The 22,267-nt window shown below is 39.8% G+C and overlaps 1 protein-coding gene across 1 annotated transcript in view; it reads right to left on the bottom strand.

Moving 5' to 3' along the window:
* Positions 1-22,267, bottom strand: part of LOC109913486 (pappalysin-1-like) — a 277,630-nt gene that overhangs the window by 63,839 nt on the left and 191,524 nt on the right. The window contains exons 15-19 of the mRNA XM_048613637.1: positions 18,556-18,739; positions 15,776-15,986; positions 9,893-10,064; positions 7,662-7,809; positions 3,758-3,867 (exon numbers count right to left, since the gene is read on the bottom strand). Of these exons, the coding sequence (XP_048469594.1) occupies positions 3,758-3,867; positions 7,662-7,809; positions 9,893-10,064; positions 15,776-15,986; positions 18,556-18,739 (825 nt within the window). The remainder of the gene's footprint in view (positions 1-3,757; positions 3,868-7,661; positions 7,810-9,892; positions 10,065-15,775; positions 15,987-18,555; positions 18,740-22,267) is intronic.

Consider the following 22,267-nt stretch of genomic DNA (forward strand, 5'->3'; position numbering starts at 1 on the left):
CACAAAACATATTTGCCATGCTTTTGTACAAGTTTTAGCTCTTTGGGATTCTGCTGCTTCTCTACAAATCAACCTTCACTGCTCGCTGGGAAAGGGAGTTCCACACATTAACAGTCCTTTAAGACAGATAATTTTTTTCTTCTTGCTTATATCATCTAAAATGGGAAACCTCTTCTTTTGAAACTGTCACTTTTAGTTCTGGTCCCCTCAAAAGGGAAAGATGCTCTCAGCATCCACTCTGTCAAGTCCCCTCAGGATCTTAGATATTTCAATAAGAGCTCCCTTAACCTTCTGAATTCCAGTGGATACAGGTTCAACATTTCTTCATATCTGATGAACAAACCTTGTCTGAACTGCTTCTAATGTAATTATTAGCTTTCTTAAGCAAGGCAACCAAAATTGTACACAACACTCTGGAGGTAGCATCACCGACATTCTGTACACCTGTAGATGAACTTCCCTAATTTTTTTGTTCCATTCCTCTTTCAATAAAGAACAACATTCAATTTGCCTTTTGACATATTTGTGATACCTGCACGTTAACTTTTTTGTGAATTTCCCAGGAACCCAGATTCCTTCTATACTGCAGAATTCTGCAATCTTTCTCCATTAAAATAGTCCACTGTTTTTCTATTCTTCCTGTCAAAATGGACAACTCCACATTTTCCCACTTGGAACCACTCTGCCAATGACACAGAATACATATTTCCCATCACTGTGCAGCAGCAACGAAGAAGAAAAATCAAAACCATTCTTGCCAAAATTTGAAAGGCGATCCTTTTAGATAGTTAATAGTTATCGCTGAACATCATGGACAGCTTGGAGTGTTTAAAAAGCACATTAGTGGGAACCTGGAAGACCAAAATAACAGACCTGGAATCAAATCAATGATAGAAGCTGTCTGATACCATCAACCCCCTGAAATTGCCTGCTTCTAAGGCATATGTGACATGTCTACACCAGCACTCTTAAGGTACAGATGCATTGCACAGATTTTGCTGGGAACGTTCCAGCATTTTGAGTTCTGTGCTTCTGTGTACCAGTGCTACAAAGCTTAATTGTTATGCCTTTGTTTTTTGCAGATTGTTACTTTTTAAATTCATCTTATATAATGTATACATGAAAGTCTTTTATTTTAAATAAATAGGCTTTCATTCCTTCCAGTGTCCATGATACAACTGATCCTAATTGTTTCTTATTATGCAATAAGTTGAGTTGATGTAACTCTGCATAGAAACCCTGACTGCAAGGTTGGCTATTGATGCTGTGCAATTAAATATTTAGTTCCTTCAAATCTCCACTTTATGACTAAAATTTGAAAAGTTGCTTGAATTATAAGGGGTTTGACTGCAGAATCCTGCTCCTTATTGTAATTTCAATGACTGATCAAATTCCTTCACTCCTGATTTCAAGTGCTCCCATTTGAAACCCAATGTGCTCTTCCAGAATTGTTTTTCTTAAAGGCTCTGTCTGTTGAAATTAAAAAAAATCTTGGCAATCATCCGCGATTGTAATTATCTGTATTTGCAAACACTCGTTTCTTATTTAAATTATGCTTTTTTTTCAATTTCTTTCTTTTTCGTCAAGAGTTGGCATAATTAGAGATTAGTAGAAAATCTGTATATTTCTTGAGATATTTAAGGTATGGGTTGCAAAACAATCCAGGGCAGACCTGGACCAGAAAAAGAGACCTTGTCAATCAAGTTTGTTATCTTCTATCCTGTAGTACATGCTTGAAATGGAGCTTCATAGCATAGTGACAGAAGCAAAGGATTTTCAGTTCCATCTCTATTGTAGAATTACTGCCCTGCCCAATGAGGCGAATGCTGGATACTTGCATTCTATAAACTCACTGGCCCGTGCACTTTAAAAGAGGGATTATTGGCAGCATTAGTCATTAACATAGCATAGAAATCCAGAAATCTGTGCGTAATTTAGTGATGCAAACAAAGGGAGCCTAACATGACAAGACTGGTTCCTGTCATCAGATTCAATCATGATAAACTACTCATCAAATCCCTTCAAGTCCAAACTGACACGTCTCTAAAACTGAGGTTGTGTGACACATGCATGGACTGAAGTCTTATAAACTTATTTCTGTGTATAATTTTTAAAAGTGTGATGTGGATGACACTGGCAAGGCCATCATTTATTGATGATTCCTAATTGTCCTTCTAAGCCTCATTCCCAGATATGATGACTAACCTGCTCTGTCATTTCAGAGGGTCATTAAGAGTTAGCCAGGTTGGTCTGGGTCTGTAGTCGGGTACAGGTCAGATTGGGAGGGGATAGCAGATTTCCTTCTTTAAAGGGTATTAGTGAACTAGTTGTGTTTTCACAAGAATTTGATAATATCAGTCAGAGTGGCGACAGAGCTAACTTTCTTTTATTTTCCATTTATCTAATGAGAAGATTTTGAAATTTACAGTTGCCATGATGAGACTTGGTATATTTTATTTCCTGTGTGTCAACAAGAAAATCATACTTTGTAGCAAACAGATCCAGCAACACACAATTACTTTACTGTTCCTGAATGTAAACACGTTCAGAGTATGGTCATGAGCTAGTGGACACTTTTGTTCTGCCATCTGTTCACAACGAACATACTTACACAGAATAAGTTCACTTTGGGGGTTTTAATGTCATGGCATGTCAACATAATAGGGAAACAGGAAAATGGCTTGAACTGCAGCCTGCTACATCAGTGTTGATACTTTGTCAACATTTGTTGCCAAATATTTAATGAAAGATCATTTCTGGAATTGCTTGTATCTTGTGGTTTTCTGGGCAAAGTGATTTGGTGCAGTGCATCCATTCCTAAATTATTACCCTAACGCACATTCTGCCTGAGGAATCTTGCATAAAATGTCGGAGGGAGCAAAAAACTTGCTACATCAGAATCCAGAGGAGGTTCACGAGGCTGATATCAGGTATGGAGGGGCTGTCTTAGAAGGAGAAGTTGAATAGATTGGACCAGCCCTCACTGGACCATAAAAGAATGAAAGGTGAGCTTATTGAAACATACAAGATTCTAAGACGACCCGACAGGGTAGATGTGGAAAGGTTGTTTCCCCTGCTGGGAGAGTCTCAGGCAAGATGGCATAATCTCACAATAAAGGGTTGCTCATTTAAGACAGATCAGGAGGAATTTCATCCCTGACGGTAGTGAATGTATGGAATTCTTTACCATAGAGGGATGTTGAGGCTAGATCATTATGTATATTCATGTTGGGTAATTAAGTATAGTCAAGGCTGAGACATATTGATTTTTAACTCACGAAATTAAGGCTTATGGGGGAAAAGACAAGAAAGTTGAGAATGACCAGATCAGCAATGATGTCATTACATGGCAGAGCAGACGGGATGGGCTGAATGACCTACTTCTGCTGCTATGACTTGTTGTCTTATGCAGCTGGTTCAGAAACCTCAACTCTGATGTCTACCAACGCAACAAAGACCATGTTACAGCTTATACACGTCTGCATATAGAATGTTTGTGTTTACTTATACATACACCTGTCTAGATCTCACTCTTATATATAATCCAATTAAGGTCTCAAATTCTAAAATTGTAAGACAGCAATATCAAAACATCAAACACTAAGAACTGCATTGATAAAATTTGGACTAAAAGTTGTAATAAAAACGTCATTTTCTACAATGTGGACACTGTCTCGTTAGACAGTAATTGCGCTGCCTGAAATTAGGCAAAATCATTGAACTGAAAGAAGTTTCATGAGCATTATTTTAAACCAACCTTTGCCTTTGGAGGACTCATCCAGTATTTTACATCTTCAGAGGTCATGTTGCTTGGTAAAATGACTGCATCATTTTGATGTGACAAACAGGAAGGTGTACATTCCGCACCTGAAAGGAACCAAACAGTGTTTTTTTGTGAAAATATATTTATCTCTGTGCTCTCCTGACTTCTGACTTTTTATTCAGTAATTCTGCACATATTTCAAACACAGATCTGGAAAATGGGAGTATCTTTCCTTGAAGTATGATTTAAGTTGTGGAAGGTTGTGCTTTCCTAGATGAGCATACCATTGGGTTAACATCTGACTGCTATTTTGACAAAGATTCGAACTTATGTATTTATAGCAATCTCAAGTACTTGTGAAAATTTTAGCAAGAGGTTTTTTTTTCCCTTAAGAACAGAATGTTCACCCAAAGTCTTATTTGAGTCAACACGTTGAAAGACTTCTTCAAGCAGGAAGAATTGCAGCTGGAACACCATAATACTTTCATTAACAGATGGTATATTTCTAGTTAAAGTGTAATGAGGTGATCATGCTGGAAAGGAGGCTGCATTCCATTATATGGAACAAGTAACAGTTGACTTTGTAGGCTATAGCTTTAAGATGGGCGAACTGTAACTCAAGTGCAGTATATACCAGGCTTCTTCTGATGAAATTGCTCCTTGTTTAAAACTTTGCACCTTAACTGGCATGACTACTTTGTAGGAATTGCAGAGTTCAATTACACATGACAATTGAACTCAGTGTGTTAGTGAACTTTTCTTACTATTGTATCTGTTAACCCTACTCATCTACACCATGCAATCTTGTCCCACAAAGATGTAATTGGTATAACATGAAACTTAACAAAACACAAAATGAGAAAAAGAAACATCTTAATGCTAAAATGAGGACTTCTTCCTCAAGCAATGCTTGCACACAATATTAGTTTTTGTGTATTATGCATAATTTGATATAAAAATAATTATACAAAAACATACATTTTGGATGCATTCATTATTTTCTTCCTAAAGCAGCATCTGTAATAAATTTCTGCAAGTCAGACTGTTGAAATTCCTTCCTATACTGACAACACACTGCATTCCATGGAGCTCAACAGTCCCATAATTGATGGGACAAGGATATTTAAGCACTATGGATAGCTCCACAATTCCAAACACACATACTAATCTGCCTGCCTCTCTATCTTACTCCCTCCTCCTTTCTCCTTACCTAATCAGGCATCAGTCATGCCTGAATAAACAACAGAGACAGAGTTACCCTCAAATCTACCAGTATATTTTATATTAATTAATTTAAATTTCTGGAGAGAATGGACTCCACTAAGTTGAGCGTCAAATGATCAAGGCATCTCCATCGGGGCTCAGTGTTTAACCAGGCAGGGTGCCACTTAGTTCAGAATTTATAGGTTGCACATAGCTTTCCACTTAAACAAGTGAAGGTCTGTTGAGGACACTTTTAAAAAAAAAAGGTACCCAGAGTGCAAACACAGTTGAATAGCAAGAAATCAATGGCAGGATTCACCTGCTTGAGAGCTTACAGAATCTGAAAGCTGCATTTGCAGCAGTAGATCACATTTACAGTCACATCCCAGGGAGAATAGTAGACTTTATGTACTGAAGCCAACTTCTTTTCAAACTATGTTTTTGATCTATAATGAAAGGTTAGGATGTGGAAGGTCATGTTATGAACTGGTCAAAGGTCAGCAGAGTATCTTTGTACTCGAGTTCTTATATACTCTTACCAGGAGGTAATGTTTTGGAGGTTCATGATAATAAAGTGCCAATAAGCTAGATTGGTATTCACTGCCACTCAGTAATATTATACAAGCACTGAGATTAAGCCCTGCTTATGATGCCTGGAATTCCTCAAGTTTTGTTTCAATTTACCTTTTGTTTTTAAATTTTATACAACTTGACTTTAAACTCAATGGTATTTCTGGTCATTTGTGTTATGCTTAAAACTTCAAACGCCACCCTGACCTCTATGTACTCAGGCCTTTTTCTCTAAAATAATGTTTCATCAGAAAATTACTGGTTGACAGGTTTTCAGTTTTCTTAAAATTGGGTCAAAGGTTTGTTTGGAAAGGAATTCTTTAACTTTACTGCGTGGCACAGAACAACAAAACTTGACTGAAAATTTTTGTTTACCAAGAGTTGATTTTACTTTAACAGTGAAGTCTGTAATTATGAAAAACTTCTGGAGATTATTTTTGAAATCAACTCAAATATAAAAAAAAAATTAGGAGTAGAATTTCAGCAACTTCTAACGTTTACTTGCCCAGATTCAGGTAGGATAAGATATTATGACACACAAAATATTATCTGCATAGCGCAACATGAAAAATGGCAAAAGTTATAAGAATAATTGAATAGTGCACTCTTTAATATGAGACTGCAGTTAAATTCACGACAGGTAACAAACCTTCTTATTCCTTCAATCCACTATGTCTTCCTTCCTCCCTGGCTGATCTAGGTAGGTTAGTGTCCTCTGCTCTACCTAAACCATGATGGACAGGAATTGTCCAACATGATTTGTGGGGTTTTTTTGTTGTTTCCCCTCTTTTTCCCAGTGGAAAGTGTTTGACCTCCAGCAGCTAATCTCTGTTTGATGATGTAGTGAGGTTCGGTGGGGTTGAATCTGCTATGTGAGCATTTCAGAACACAAACTCTTGTTATAATCACTATTGTCTATGTTGTAGTGGAGGGCAACACTGATATGTTTTGCCATTGTACCACCTCGGTGATCTTTAATGTCGCAAACTCATAAATTGTGACTTTACTTAATACCATAAATTAGCAGTACATTAGAGCTCAAAATATTTAAACATCAAAACAACTAAGATACTGTTGCTTTCTTAACAACTTCTCCCATCCTGTGTTGTCTCTCAATCAGTAACAGCCCTTCAGGATTAAGCAGTCTCTGTTGGGACTATGTAAGCCAAACCTGTGGACATGCAAAATTGATGATTGTTCTGGTGGACTCAAATGTGTCCTTTGGAACACTTGCAAAGTTGGGAGAGTCGTGTGCTGGTGCACTTTGAGATGTTTTCTCTTAGAACAGAGACTTTGTCCATTCCTATAGGGCCACAGACATGTGGGCCATTGTGGATCAGACAACAGGGACTCACTGAGTCCTACTCCTTCGTTCTCAGGTAAGTTTTAGGTATGATTAGCAGAAGAAGATCTGGTGCCAACATGTGTGCCTGCCCCAGCCTGATCGAAGCAGGCATCAGCTGGAGATTCAGGCACAGATTGGGGTCAGGGCCCCTAAGATCTCTCCATTTCTAAGAAGGAACGTTGCGGCAGTTCGCAAATCTTCTCTAAACCTCCCTCCCAAACATCAAGTAACCAACAACCCTCTACATTTCTGGGATCTTCAAATAATGCTAAAGATGTGTTCCAAACAACTAAAAGTTCACTAATGCAGCCCCATACCACTGTCTCCTTCCCTCGCTGGGTGTCAAGTTTATTGATCACAAACAGAGTTCACAATTGGGTTGAACCCAACATAACTGCTGATAAGTCTCAGCTAGTTACCTTGTTTAGGCAATCATGTGCATTTCTCAACTTGAATAACTGTACTGCAAAACTGAGCGATACACAAGTGCTAATTTAAAAGGACATTGGGAAGTCTTGCAATTCTGATTCCTCAATGGCCACAAAAAGAATTCTATTCCAATCAAAGAAATGTATTGCTTTCACTAAGAATCTAGGTAAACATAAAGAGAAAAGTATAGAAGGTTACACTAAGAGGGATAGATGAAGGGTATGAGGAGTAAAACAAAAATGCTAACATGGATTAGTTGGATGAAATGATTTGCTCCTATGTAAATCTATATAACCCTAACCAACACCTGAATCTGAAAATTTTCTTAACACCATTCCATCGCCATATTACCTATGCCATAGCCGTCCTTGCAGTTAAGTCTAATTTGACTGTTGATGCGATGAGGTTGTGGGCAGTCTCCCTTCATTGAGCTGCAGATCTGAAGTGAGCCATTCCACGTTCCATCCTTCCTACAGCGAATCAAGTTGTTGATAGGTTCCTAGAAAACATTACATGGACACGATCAAGTGACACAAAAATCCAATGACTTTTAAATTGCAACCGAGCAAAACAGCAATCAACAACAAACCAACAGTAATCATGTCGTTCTGCACTTAAACAGCTTTCGTTATTGTACAGGTTTGAGGTTTCTGTTTGACTGAACTTGGTGTAAAGGTGTTCATGTTTTCTTTTCCTGTGTCATGCTGCATTGGGGTAATGTGCTGGAAATCAAGTCCGACTATTTGGTTTACCGAAAAGAACAGATCATGTTCCTGTATTAAACAAGATTTACTATTTATTTCAAATAAATAGATTCTGGCTACAGGTCAACAACATATAACATCTCCAAAAGTTAAAACTTTAATCCACTTATAAACGCCTCCTTACACATACAAAGAGGTAGATGCAAAAGAAAATACAGTTATGGGTGGAGGAAAAACTGATAAGGCAGCTCAGTGGCCCTGTCCAGAATTCACTGAGTTGATCTTTTTTTTTTGCCAGGCCTTGCTAATCTTTGATCTCTCTTCTCCAAGTACTTTCACTTGCTTTCAGGAGATACAGAGCACTGGTTCACAATTTATAAAGTCTCTGACTTATTGCTTAAGTGCAATAGCTTTCAGCAACAGGTGACTGAAAATAAATTAGCTTTCTTCAGGCTTTAGATACTTTTTACGGCAAGAACACAGATCGGACCTCCTTTTCCAGAGGTCCAAAGGCTTCTGAGCCTACCATTCATCTCCACAAGCTGTTCAGCTATTTGAGAACCAATCATATAGTCTTGACAGGCAGAAGGCCTTTGTCACTGATAATTAGTCACCAATCCAAAGACTAATCAGCTGCTTGTTGCCAGTCAAATCTCCCTCACACATGCCCCCTGCCTCTGGCCTATCTCTAGTAACCTTCCCCTACTGCTTGAAGAGCACTTAGAATGAGCGTCAGTTCAACTTGCTTCTAAAATGTTCAGTAATCCCTTCCACAATCTTTGGTTTTGAAAACAGTCCATTTTGCAATTCAGTCCACAATCTAAGATACTTTAAAAAGCCTTGAAAAAAAGGACTATGGGGTTCAAGCTCCCTGCTTCAGGAAATTGGGAAGTTGTCCTTTATGATGTGATAATTGAGATTCAATGATGTAAGTCATGGCCTGATCACCATCTTGGCCATGAACTTGGGGAAACCTGTCTACCAGTTTTTCGGATGATGGAAATGAAGTGTCCCACAAGAGTTTACTGGTGAGTTAATGTTTGGGGACCACAAGCTTTCTATGGTTTACGAAACTAAACAGTGCCAGTGCCAACCCAAGACTTTCACACTGTATGCACCCTTCACTCCAGCTGATCCTGAGGCCCTCAATCCAGTGGGTTGTCTGGTACTTGGTGTCTGCAACTCATTTTCCAGATGTAAACAAGGCTGGGGGTGTTAAGGGACTGTTTTTTTTCTTATTTTTAAAAGACTGTTCTGCATCTTAACAAAGCATGACATGTAATCCTGCAGATGCAATTTTCAAACTTATTTGTCTTTGGTCTTATTTCTTAAAATTTTGTGATTCATCACTTTAAATCTTGAACTCAGTGAAAAGGTGGCACACAGAGAAATTTAGGTGTCTGAATTTCTAATAAGTATTCCAAGGGTAGCATTCTACAGAGGCAGTGCTAAATTATAAAGTTCAGCTCTTGGTATCGTCAAAAATATCCCCACTAAACATAAAATCAGCCCTTTTATTATTCATCATGTTGAGAAACATATTGGAAATCAAGGGATTCCTAAAGGGAGCTGGAAGCTCCCGATATAGGAAAGCCCTCATTAACCACATCTCTATTAACTGGTGTCCATCTGTACTGAAAACTGTTTACACTGCACATTATAAAGTTTCAGACAATGATGTGAGTCCGTCTGCTGAGAGAAACCCTCATAAAACAGGGGAAAAAAAAATCCTTGTAAAGATTTTTGTGAGCTAAAATTAGCAACTAAATGTTTCTTACTCCAAAACAGGCAGCAACGTTTCTCCTTTACAGCTTTCCTACTTGAAAGCTCATTTTCTAACTTTCTGCACATAAAGCGTTTGGAATCCTCATTACTTACGCTCTCATTGTTGGCATCACTGCAGTTTATCCAGCAAGCACTGTTGAACTGGAAGCCATTTGTACACTGGTAAACCCCGTGAAATTTTGCTGGGACTGCCTCACACATAACAGGGACACACACTGCCTCCTGCCAACTTCCATCCTCAGTGCACCTGGTCTTAAAATTTCTCCTATAAAATAAAGAAGTGAAATGGGAAACCGATTACGTTTAAGAATTAACTGCATCAAAATCCCTGCTGAAACCCCAATGGCTAAGGATAGCTTTTTCAGAAACTAGAAAATGCGATCTTTCTAGCTTGCTTCAGTGTTTCCTCGCAGAATAACTCAGTCATCACATTTGCTTTTAACACATCCTGAAGTTCTTGAAACTCTGAAGGCCCAGGGAGCAGAGAGGGGCAGGAGAGAACACACAGCAAGCAGAAGCATTTGGATAGATGACTGAAAACATTATCGCAACTTTCAAAAGTGTTTTTGAAAAGGGGGAGAAATGTAATGCTGAGAGGTTTAAGAAATGCACTGCAGAATGCAACTCATACGTGGAACAGTGGAAGCAGTGGGCAATATAACATTAGCCAGAATCAGATGACGGAGGATTTAAATTGAGTGAAACAAGAGTGGAAGAAAGTGTTGAATTAAGAAGCTCCATTCACAGAGCCTATGGTGAATTTGCTTTCCCACATAACCAGAACGTAGGTCTCCAAGATTAAATTAAAAACGTTTTTTTCCCTTCTCAACTATATTTACATTTTTGAATAAATGAACTACGGAATTTGTATTTATTGCCAGAATTTTGAAGGATGGGGCCTAAATAAAAGGATTATGCACCAATGATTTTAATGTTTTAAATTGAATGATATAAAATGACGCATAGACTTTCTGTGCACAAAATATTTCAGAATTGTACTTCTGATTTCCCTACTGCAGCAAAAATGAAGTTGCATATTTTAAAACAGGATCATAAGTAACTGAATCAAATTATAATCCTAAAGCAGAACCTTTAATGAATGAAGAGGTCACGAGATATTGAGAAAGTATTATGTCAAGGTTACTGCGTTGCCTATTAGTATGCAACACCACTTTCAGATTGCCTGTGTTTTACTGTTCTAACACTTCATTTGATTTTTTTTTTCTTTAATGATTCAATTTAAGTTGTTGTGATTTTTGCAGATTAAAATGGTATTCATTGCATAATTTATACAGGACTCCTGCTCCCCCTTAAAGTCTGGCAAAAGTGCCCAGGATCATTCTCCTCCTTGTCAAACCTAATAAGCATAGATTTTGATGGTAAGTGAACCTGTCTGACAAGTGCTTGATTGGTCATCCCAGCCAAAGTGTTCCCAAAGGGCACTTGTTAGATAACGGGGTCTATTGATTTTGAAAAGAAATGCATTTCTGTCAACCTGAGCTAGTTAAAATTGCATTCAGCTTGCATTTTTCCTTGTTTAGTTAACTGCTCAATGTTTTACCTTTTTTTTGTCTTTTCTCTTTGTCTGGCTAGGAGAGTGAGCAAAAGAGCCAGCTGCTGTGCCTCTGCTACTAATAGTTGGCTACCAGGAAGCACTAGGAAGTACTATTGGAATGATTCTGTCTGAGCTCATAAGTGAAAACATTTTCTTCAATTAGGGCAAAATATTTTGTTGAGATTAGAAACTAGTGCTGTGAAAAATTCTAGGGAACATCCACATGCTCAAAAATATGCCCCATTGGACAAAATGTAGGATTTTCAATGCACTGGGTAACTCAATCACTCAAAGATTTACATTTATATTTCAACTACTCTGGACTGTGGGAGAGCAATATCTATCCATCTGTTGGTTCCTTGCAGTGGCATTGTTACAATTGGTTCTCTTCTTCCCACAGAAAAATCTTCGAACTGTAGAATTGTTAAGTGTAAGTGAATTAGGGGAGACCCTTGGGAGGGCAATATCCCCTGATTAGCTCCTTACACTTCCATTGTTATAACTGGCTCCCTAATGCTTTGTCAGAATCGCAGAACCATGAACATACAAACACAGTGAACCAGTGTGTTCACATCCTTATGATCAGGATGACAAAAGTTATGAATGTAAATAGACATCAGATTTAAAAATTAGCAGATTGGGGGAAATAAAAACAAAAACCACCTTCATTCTTCCAAGATGAAGAAAGTCTGACTGGGCTCTCAAGATGCTTCATGATGTTTCCTCGAAGTTCAATTGTTATTTTTCACCAGAATGCTTAGGTAGGCAACTAAAAGGAAATCTCTTTCTCTATTCTCACCCTTATTTTGTGCAGACAAGCATGAATTTGCCCTGCTACTTGGTAGTACGTATTCAAATTGAAATAAGTGGTATTAAAAACAAGTTTCATTCCTGTGCACTAAGTTGTGATTTCTGTGATCTTCAATGTCATTCTGAGTCTTTGCTTTTTTAGCCAGAGAAAGTCCATATTACAGGGAAATTAAAGAGAAGAAATTCCTTTTACTGCAGACAGATAGCAAACTTGTTGAAATAGCCGATTCATGTTTAATAACAAAAAAAGAGACATTTTCATGTCACTGACTGAGGAAGGAATGTTGATGAGTAATAAAGCGATATACCTGCATTTCATAGGGTAATTCCACAATTCTGTGGTTCTCAGACCCAAACAACACTGCAACATTGTCCTCTGTTTGTCCCTGTAATTATGGATTCCCACTGAGATTATGCATTTGCGCCAAATACTATGTTTAAGTTCAGCTAAATCAGAGGTTCTCAATTGGCACATCCCATTTGAAGGAAAAATATTAGATGGGGTTTCAGTGCAGCCTTCCATTTTAATTAATTCCCTACATAGAATACGTGTGATGAACATAACTTTGTAATTGATGTAAAAGGTAGTTAGAATTCTTTTTCAAAATTAGTGAACATCACAGCCACATATTGAGAAGATGGAGAAAGAGCCTTGAGCTTGTTCTGTTGTCACTATGTCAGCCTATCTTTAAGAGACATGTTCTTGTTCTGATGATTGAACCATGGCTTATGACCTAAGAGTATTATGTTTTCATAATTCATCTTATACAGGAACACATAAGCATGACTCTGTACTGGTTCAGAGTCCTCTCTTGTAAACTATTAACTTAATAACAGCCTAGACACTTGTGTGTTAGATGCATATCAATGTTTGCATCTGTAAGTTAGCTGTAATTAACATAGTCCAGCTCTTCAATATCACAACATCCAAACTCCGTTTCTTGTGTTACACAGGATGACAAAGTATCAATTAAAATCAACTGCTGGAGACAAAATCACATCAAAACCAATGGGGAAAGACAGAAAATTCCTCACATTTGTTTTTATTTCAGACAATCTATCAGATTTTGTAACTCCCATGCTTCAGAAATCCTCTCTGTGAATAGAATTCAATCAGCGCTAACCAGCTGACATCAGTTGGTCAGCTCCCGAAGGATTTTTTGTCTTCATTATGCACTAGGTCTATTAGCATGCAGAATTCATTTAAATATTTGAAGGAAGGGAAACAAGTTTTTCTTCATTGTTTACAGAGGGGAAAAAAGTCTGTGCTTAGTTACTGGTTGTGAAATGTTTGTTGCTGCTTTTTGTAGCTTGACATATTCAACAAGCTAGCACTGCTTCCCAGTCCAGTGGCTGATAGTAATTAAAGTACAATTTAGTATCAAAGAAATGATTGTTGATAACACGTCAAAGAAAAAGGTAACGTCATTGGTGTCTGGTGTCTAACTGCCAAAAAACAATGTGATTTCTCTGCAGAGATAGTAGGAACTGCAGATGCTGTAGAATCTGAGATAACAAGGTGTAGAGCTGGATGAACACAGCAGGCCAAGCAGCATCAGAGGAGCAGGAAAGCTGACGTTTTGGGTCTAGACCCTTCTTCAGAAATGGGGGAGGGGAAGGGCATTCTGAAATAAATAGGGAGAGGGGGGAGGCAGATAGAAGATGGATAGAGGAGAAGATAGGTGGAGAGGAAACAGACAGATCAAAGAGGCGGGGATGGAGCCAGTAAAGGTGAGTGTAGGTAGGGAGTTAGGGAGGGGATAGGTCAGTCCAGGGAGGATGGACAGGTCAAGGGGGCGGGATAAGGTTAGTAGGTAGGAGATGGGGGTGGGGCTTGAGGTGGAAGGAGGGGATAGGTGGGAGGAAGGACAGGTCAGGGAGGCGGGGACGAGCTGGACTGGTTTTGGGATGCAGTAGAGGGAGGGGAGATTTTGAAGCTTTTGAAGTCCACATTGATACCATTGGGCTGCAGGGTTCCCAAGCGGAATATGAGGTGCTGTTCCTGCAACCTTCAGGTGGCATCGTTGTGGCACTGTAGGAGGCCCAGGATGGACATGTCGTCTGAGGAATGGGAGGGGGAGTTGAAATGGTTCGCGACTGGGAGTGTGAACTGAGCGTAGGTGTTCTGCAAAGCGGTCCCCAAGCCTCCGCTTGGTTTCCCCGATGTAGAGGGAACAGCGGATGCAGTATACCACATTAGCAGATGTGCAGGTGAACATCTGCTTGATGCGGAAGGTCTTTTTGGGGCCTGGGATGGGATTGAGGGGGGAGGTGTAGGGGCAGGTGTAGCACATCCTGCAGTAGCAGGGAAAAGTGCCGGGTGTGGTGGGGCTGGAGGGGAGTGTGGAGCGGACAAGGGAGTCACGGAGAGAGTGGTCCCTCCGGAAAGCAGATAAGGGTGGGGAGGGAAAAATGTCTTTGGTGGTGGGGTTGGATTGCAGATGACGGAAGTGTCAGAGGATGATGCGTTGGATCCGGAGGTTGGTGGGGTGGTACATGAGGACGAGGGGGATTCTGTTTTGGTTGTTATTGCAGGGAGTGGGTGTGAGGGATGAGTTGCGGGAAATGCGGGAGACATGGTCGAGGGCGTTCTCGACCACTGAGGGGGGGAAGTTGCGGTCCTTGAAAAACGAGGACATCTGAGATGTACGGGAGAGGAATGCCTCATCCTGGGAGCAGATGCGGCAGAGGTGAAGGAATTGGGAATAGGGGATGGCATTTTTGCATCCCACCCCCTTGACCTGTCCGTACTCCCTGGACTGACCTATCTCCTCCCTAACTCCCCACCTACACTCACCTTTACTGGCTCCATCCCCGCCTCTTTGACCTGTCTGTCTCCTCTCCACCTATCTTCTCCTCTATCTATCTTCTATCCACCTCCCCCTCTCTCCCTATTTATTTCAGAACCCCGTTCCCCCCCGCCATTTCTGAAGAAGGGTCTAGGCCCGAAACGTCAGCCTTCCTGCTCCTCTGATGCTGCTTGGCCTGCTGTGTTCATTCAGCTCTACACCTTGTTATCTTTGATTTCTCTGCACATAGTTTGGACATTACCGTGCTGGGTATTATATTAAGCATGCAAGCAAATGTTTTTCTACATTCTTGTGTTGCAACGTGTAACGAAATCATTAATTATTTATTAGCTCGGAACTCTGACACCTTTGACTGATTTCTAAGCTTGGTTTCTAATGTAGACAGCATCATGGGGATACTTCTTTGTAGGCAAAACGAAAATGATATGCTCATAGGATTGGATTTAATCCCATGGGAATATAAAATGCATCTTGGGCATTGTGCAAAAGTAATGGCACTCCAAGGTGACTTCTCTTTTATTTGTCCCCTTGAACTTGAGGCAAAAGGAAATCAGCTACAATTGCCAAAGTGGTTTACCAGTTTGTTATTGTTCATTTTTTATAATTGTACAGACATATTTTGTAAGTTACAGTCAACCTTTTGAAGCTTGGCCATTTTAATCTTTTTGTATCTTGAATCAACAGAAGTTTTTTTTCCCACTGGTGTTTCATTGTAACATAGCATTGCTCCCACCACCTCCCCCGCCACAGTACCCACTTCTCAACCCAGTAATATAATTTGTCAGCCCTGGAGTCACTTACTTCCTTATCTTTCTTGAGGTGCTGGGGATGTGGTATCCTGGTTTGCATTTGTATTTACATGATGAACCAACCTTGTGCCCATCATGCTGACAACGTGAACTTTGAAGTTTGGCATTGGGCACAGGAGGAGGAGCAAGACACATCAGTTCACAAAGGGATTCGGGGAATGACCACAGTCCATCATCAAGGCAGATTAGCGTGTTGTTGGTCCCTGCAGAACACTGCATTGCATTAGTTCAAATGGAAGACTCATTTTTGGCACAGGCAAAAACCTCATTGACTAAAAACTAAAGCAACCTTGTTGGAATTGTTGGCACATGAATTTGGAAAGCAAATTGTTCACAGTTCCTCAGAAACGCATATCCTGTACACGCTGTTACAAACCACGACTAAACACTATTTCACAGCACAAAATATATCTGAAGACATTCACTTGCACAAACTCTATCCCATTTTCTATCCTTGAACCTGGGAAGGTTTGTTTTTGTTGGCAAACCCTCTCTATAACTTACTCAAAGTTACTCACAACTTAAAGCTATTATTGTTGTTTTAGGCTAACAGGTTCCAATAAGTAACTTGTTGGTTTGACGCATTGAGCATTTACTGAAAAAATAGTAAGGGGGCTGTAGATGGGGAAAGGAAAGCTTTCAGCTATACGCACTTTTGCTGGAAGAGGAAGATTTTGCTCATATGAAGTCTCTGAACCTGATTATGTAATTCAAAGGGACAAATTTATTGTTCTACCCAATTGAGGCAAGAATATTTTGTGTCACTCTTGGGAAGATATCTGACTACATAATTCTTAGCATTTTCCAATCCCCCAACATGGCCCCAAGTTCTCCTGTTATATACGCAGGGCACAGCTAGTCCATGGTGAGAGCCGGCACAGGAGGTACTGCAACTGAACCCACTCTCGTCCTCATCTGAACTCTGCACACGCTCATTCTCCAGCAGGAGACATGGTTAGCAATCAAGAATGGAATGTTGCCTGATTTTTTTTCCACATCCCCAGGCGAACGATGCAGTCCCACCATTGCCCTGTCTGAGGATTAGCTAACTCAACAAGTGCCAGGGATGATTTTCACAGCTCCCTTTCCTCCCTAGACAGTGCAAAGGTAAACTGTTTTCAAACACAGTGGTAGAAATCTGCAATACACTCTCACCAAAGTGTGTGAATGCCAGGATGACTGCAGCAATCACAGAAGAGACTGACAGATTTTTATACAGACAAGGGTATCAAGGCAAATGGAGGAAAGGCAGATAAATGGAGCTAATGTATAGATCAGCTACAATTAAACTGAATGATGAAAAGACTTGAAAGATTTAATGATTTTTTTTCTCATATCCATTTTTTCTGCCAATCACTTGGGCGTCAAATTTAATTGTTGACCTTGATTTCTGCTATTCTGTTGATAACCACTAAACCTTTAAGCCGGATGTCACACATTTTATACACTAGTTAGTCTTCATATCATTCTTTTGGAGACATGCCTTGGATGACTTCCACTTTGTGCCTTGTTGCTTCAATGAGCTGATTTCCATCAGCCAGCTGTTTACCAATTTCTTATTTTTCTTGTAAAGTCATGTGCATGCAGGGGAATTCACTTTTTCCTCCTGCTTTCTTCACACACAAATATATAACAGCCTCAACTCCTCGAGGAGAAGTTTTCCTGGTTTTGTTTATAGTCTGTCCTCCTTTTGTGACACCTATGGTCTCCTGAATTTGATGCTCATTTTGAAGTTTGACAGTCTTTGTTACACTAGGGTTTGCCGATGAAGCCATAATATAATTAAAGTTCTGGGAGCATATGTAGCCTTTTAAAGGTTGCTTGAATTGCAAATCGGCTGTATATTGAGCTCTCATGGCAGCTTTGTCTTATTTTAATTCAGGTGCTTATTGCATGGCCAAGATCCATAATTTAGGACATCCTCAAATTTGAAAAGGGCAGGCAAGATCATCAAGATGTGCGTCTGCCTGCCCTTCATTTGCTTATTGTAGCACTTCCACATCTGTGTGCAACCACTACAGATACACAGTGCTTCAGGAAAGGAAGCAGTCTTGGCTTCATTCAAAAGCAGGCGCATTCCATGTTTCACTTTCACCTCTTCATTGAATCCTGATGGGAGCAACAAAATTAAAAACAATCAAGTTTAACAGTGTGCATAAAACTTCAAGCAACAAAGAGAGATTTCTGGACTTTGAATGTATGGCATTAGTTGTTGAAGGTATGAGTGGAGAATGCGGTATTCATGAGCTGCAGTATTGAATAATGTGAGTGACTACTGTATCCATGATACTATCGGAATTCGTCTGTTCAACCAGTATTTTCCATACCCACCCCTAGATCATGACACCCAGAGGATGCTGTCATCTCGATCCAAAACTCTGTTGGTTTCCAGATTGGTTTTGGAAAGCATGTAAAATCTACAGAAGGTAATTGATTTTATTTGAGTATTTTATTTGGGCAATACCAGGTCATCCACTCATATTAAATAAGCTCACATTGCGCACAATGCATCAATTAGAACCAACACAGTGCTTCCAGTTTTCTGCTTTGCTCTGACACTTTACCAACGGTGGAGTGCAGTGACAGTAAGTAAGAGTTAAGCCAATGCCTCAGATGTCTGAAAAGATTATCTGAAACCAATGTGATTCTCTCGACTGTTGAGCTGGTGGATTGAAGAGGGAGTGGGAGCACTCGGTTGTGACATTGCAACTCTTTTTTAAAGGGGGAACAAACAGATGTAACCAGTGGTTTTGAAAGCATAACTGTTCTTACCTCGTAGCTGGGCAGGGGGTCGACACTGGAAGGTGCACTTCTTGCCATATGTGGTACCTTCAGGGCATGAGAAGGTGGCAGGATAGACGTGATACTGGTCAGGGATCCCACAGTCCACAGGCTCACATAGCACTTGTTGGCTCCATTTCCCATCTGTGCAAGTGACTGTCATCATTGATTCAGACTGGAAGCAAAATACACACTGTAATTAATTCATCGGATAGGAATATTCGACTAGGCATCTACAAACAGCTGTTGTGAACAATTCGATACTTCAAAATTTGAAGTGAAGTCAAGCCAAATACTTCCCATTTTGTTGAAGTTTTACCTTGCAAGGCAGAAAAGACAAAGATACTTTGTTTTTATTTGGTGAACTGGAGAACAGGAATTGCTGAGAGGAGGCTGAAAGATTCTGCTTCACTGCAGAATCTTCCCAGACCCCAGGAAATAAGTGTTTACAGAAGCACCACAGGCAATCCCCTTTCCTGTTCTTGTCAGACACTGTTCCATCAGGTAAATTTTCCAGTCCATAGGACTGGGGCATGGGGAAGGTTTAAAGCCAGGTACAACACCTCAGTTTCTATCTTGAATAAGATGCACACTGTTTTGACCTGATTTGTATTTCTTTGCCCAACACACACAGTGCATTTAGCCTTGGGCCATCAAAGAAACAAGTGAGGCGCAGGTATTTCCCGTTGCATTGGAAAATCTGTACTACACTTGCAGCTGCTGTTGCATTTTTACTCAAATCATCCTTTTTTTGGCTTGGTCAAATTTAAATTCATTGCATAAATTAACACCAAGCAAACAACAACAACAACTTGAATATACATAGCATTTTTAAAATGAAAAACATAGTAAAGAATCATCAAGTAAGTACTTTATGGGACTGTAATCAAACAAACTCAGCCAGAGAGGGAGACATTGAGGCTGGCGACCAAATGCTTGGTCCAAGTCAGAAAAGCAGCATCCGAAAGAGACGGAGAGGTGGACAGGCAAAGAAGTTTGGGATTTTTCCTTTTTGTTATCACAAACAGTAAGTGGTTGGCACTGAGTTATAAATTAAAGGTTCTCTCTCAAGTTTCAATTGAGAAACAGAAACCACTCAAACTTCACCCTTGCTATTTGTGAAATTATCCTTCTGCCTTTTAAACTACAGCTGTCTGTTCCGCTGTAATAATTTTTATTTAACTCATTTCACCTTTTAAGGCATGCAAAAACTTATGAAGGTAACATGACTGACAGTAACAGGTTATAAGCTATGAGCACTACACCCATGCACTTTCATGCTGTTTAGAATCACTCGGCAATCCCATGCAATAAACCTCCCCTTGCATGCTCCAGTTCAGGTCATTTTAATTTAAAAGAATGATTTTCTCACCACTTCCCTTCAAGGATATAAGCCTCTCAAGCTCTGATCTCTATTCTTCAAAATATCATGTGTGGTCAATGTATCATGCTGTTAAATACTGTTAATCAATTCTATGACTGTAATTAAATATCACTTTTCTTTTATATATCCGATACATTCACTTGCTTTCGATATGCTTTTCAACATAAAGGTTTGCCTCATTGTGAGAGTGGACTGAAGAATGGATATTAAGTTACAATTGGAAGCCAATCCCCTGATGTCTTGGGTAAATGCCATGCCCACTATTGTACAGGGGTATACAGGCCAGCCAGTTACATCTCAGACTTGAATTCTAGCCTTTGCTGATATTGCAAATCTTCCAATCCTTTAGTAACAAGGCACACTTCAATGAGACAAACAATTCCATGGCACATCCACTTTTTACTCATCATCTCAATTTTGCCCTTTGGCCACATGTTTTTACAATGTTCATAGTTTAGAATCAAAGGACTTAAATTGCGCTTTTAAATGTGACAAATTAATTTTCATGAGTTTTATGAGTTGAAATCCTAACTGGATAGAATATTATTTAACGTGAAACAATGGTTGTTTTACATTGATTTTCATTATCTTTGTAAAAATTTTTCATGGCACACTTGGACAATTCTCACACTGGTTACAAACCGTTGCTGTCAGGTAATAGCACCACACATGAACACAGTGATACATGAAGGTCAATTCTTACAGGAAGGTAAGCAATTATGCACTCATCCAGCTCCTGTTTGTAACTGTTGGGATGTCCAGGTTTGCATGGGACAAATGATGGCAGGAATGGTCTCTGGTGTGATGCTCTTCATAGTTAAATGGATTAATAGATGAGGTAATGGCACCCCAATGCCCCATGGAGCCACATGCAATAAATGGCCAACATAGTTAAGAGTGAGAAAAGATCACTTCCACCAATTGTTTACTTAAGTTGAAAGTCCCAATGCACTTCTAAGAAAACCTTTAAAAAAAATGAACAAACAAGAATAGCTTCATATTCAAGGTGCAAGGCTGGATGAACACAGCAGGCCAAGCAGCATCATAGGAGCAGAGAGGCTGACGTTTCGGGCCTAGACCCTTCATCAGAAAAGGGGGAGGGGAAGGGGGTTTTGAAATAAATAGGGAGAGAGTGGGAGGCGGATAGAAGAGGGATAGAGGAGAGGATAGGTGGAGAAGAAACAAACAGGTCGAAGAGGCAGGGATGGGGCCAGGAAAGACCTTTGGATGTACGTTTAGAATCCAGCTCCAACAACATCCGCTTCCTCTGGTGATTGAAGCCAATTAGCAGTTTCAAAAGCATTGAAACCTTTCTGTGTCCGTGTCACAGATCACTGATATCCTTTCTTGGAGGTGGCAGATCGTTAATGCTGTGACACTTCAAGAATGTGACATGATGCCATCCTTTATTGACTGAAACATGGCTCAAAATGTCAAACCCCTCAGAAAACAAATGGCAAACATAGTGTAAAATGAGGATTGTGATCAAACACTGAGAGCGTCATTTTAACCTAAGCAGCAAGGCAGGAAAATGACACAACAGGGTCAACCACTATAGAAGCTAATAGAAAGTAACCTAAGGCAAGAATATAAAATAAACGGGGCCACCCAATGTTGTAAGCCTCGTGTGGGCAGTTTAGGTGTTACTTACTTCCTGGAGTGTCAGATGTTTATAATCAGGTGATCCCTACTCTTCTGTCTTACATGTTCACCTGACGCACCCCACCATATCCCCTCTAATTTGTTCCATAATGAACACCATCTTTTGTTCAAAACCGAAAGAACTGGGAATGCTGTAAATCAGAAACAAAAACAGAAATTGCTGGAAAAGCTCAACACGTCTGGCAGCAGTTGTGGAGAGAAATCAGAGTTAACGTTTTGGGTTGAGTGACCCTTCCTCAGAATTCCACCTTTTGTTAATTGCCGCTGGCACAGCTTAACATAGGTATAGCACCGAACCTCTTTTGAACCATTGTCACAATGTTCCTTCACTTCATTTTGCAGCTGAGGATTGAAACCCATAATCTACACCTTCCCTACCTGCAATGGAACCTTATTTATACGTAAACATAGGAGATTATTTGGTCATCTCTACAGCTCTACACACCAGTGAAAATTTTCCTGATTACGAACAATTGTGCAGATTTAGTTTACTGCATCTGTAAAATTAAAGTGGTCATATAGAATATCACCTTAACTTGAAACAAAACAAAATGAAATTATATCAGAGATAGCAGGAACTGCAGATGCTGGAGAATCTGAGATAACAAGGTGTAGAGCTGGATGAACACAGCAGGCCAAGCAGCATCAGAGGAGCAG

The sequence above is a fragment of the Rhincodon typus genome, chromosome 28 (assembly GCF_021869965.1).
Source record: "Rhincodon typus isolate 14 chromosome 28, sRhiTyp1.1, whole genome shotgun sequence".
Classification (NCBI taxonomy): Eukaryota; Metazoa; Chordata; class Chondrichthyes; order Orectolobiformes; family Rhincodontidae; genus Rhincodon; species Rhincodon typus.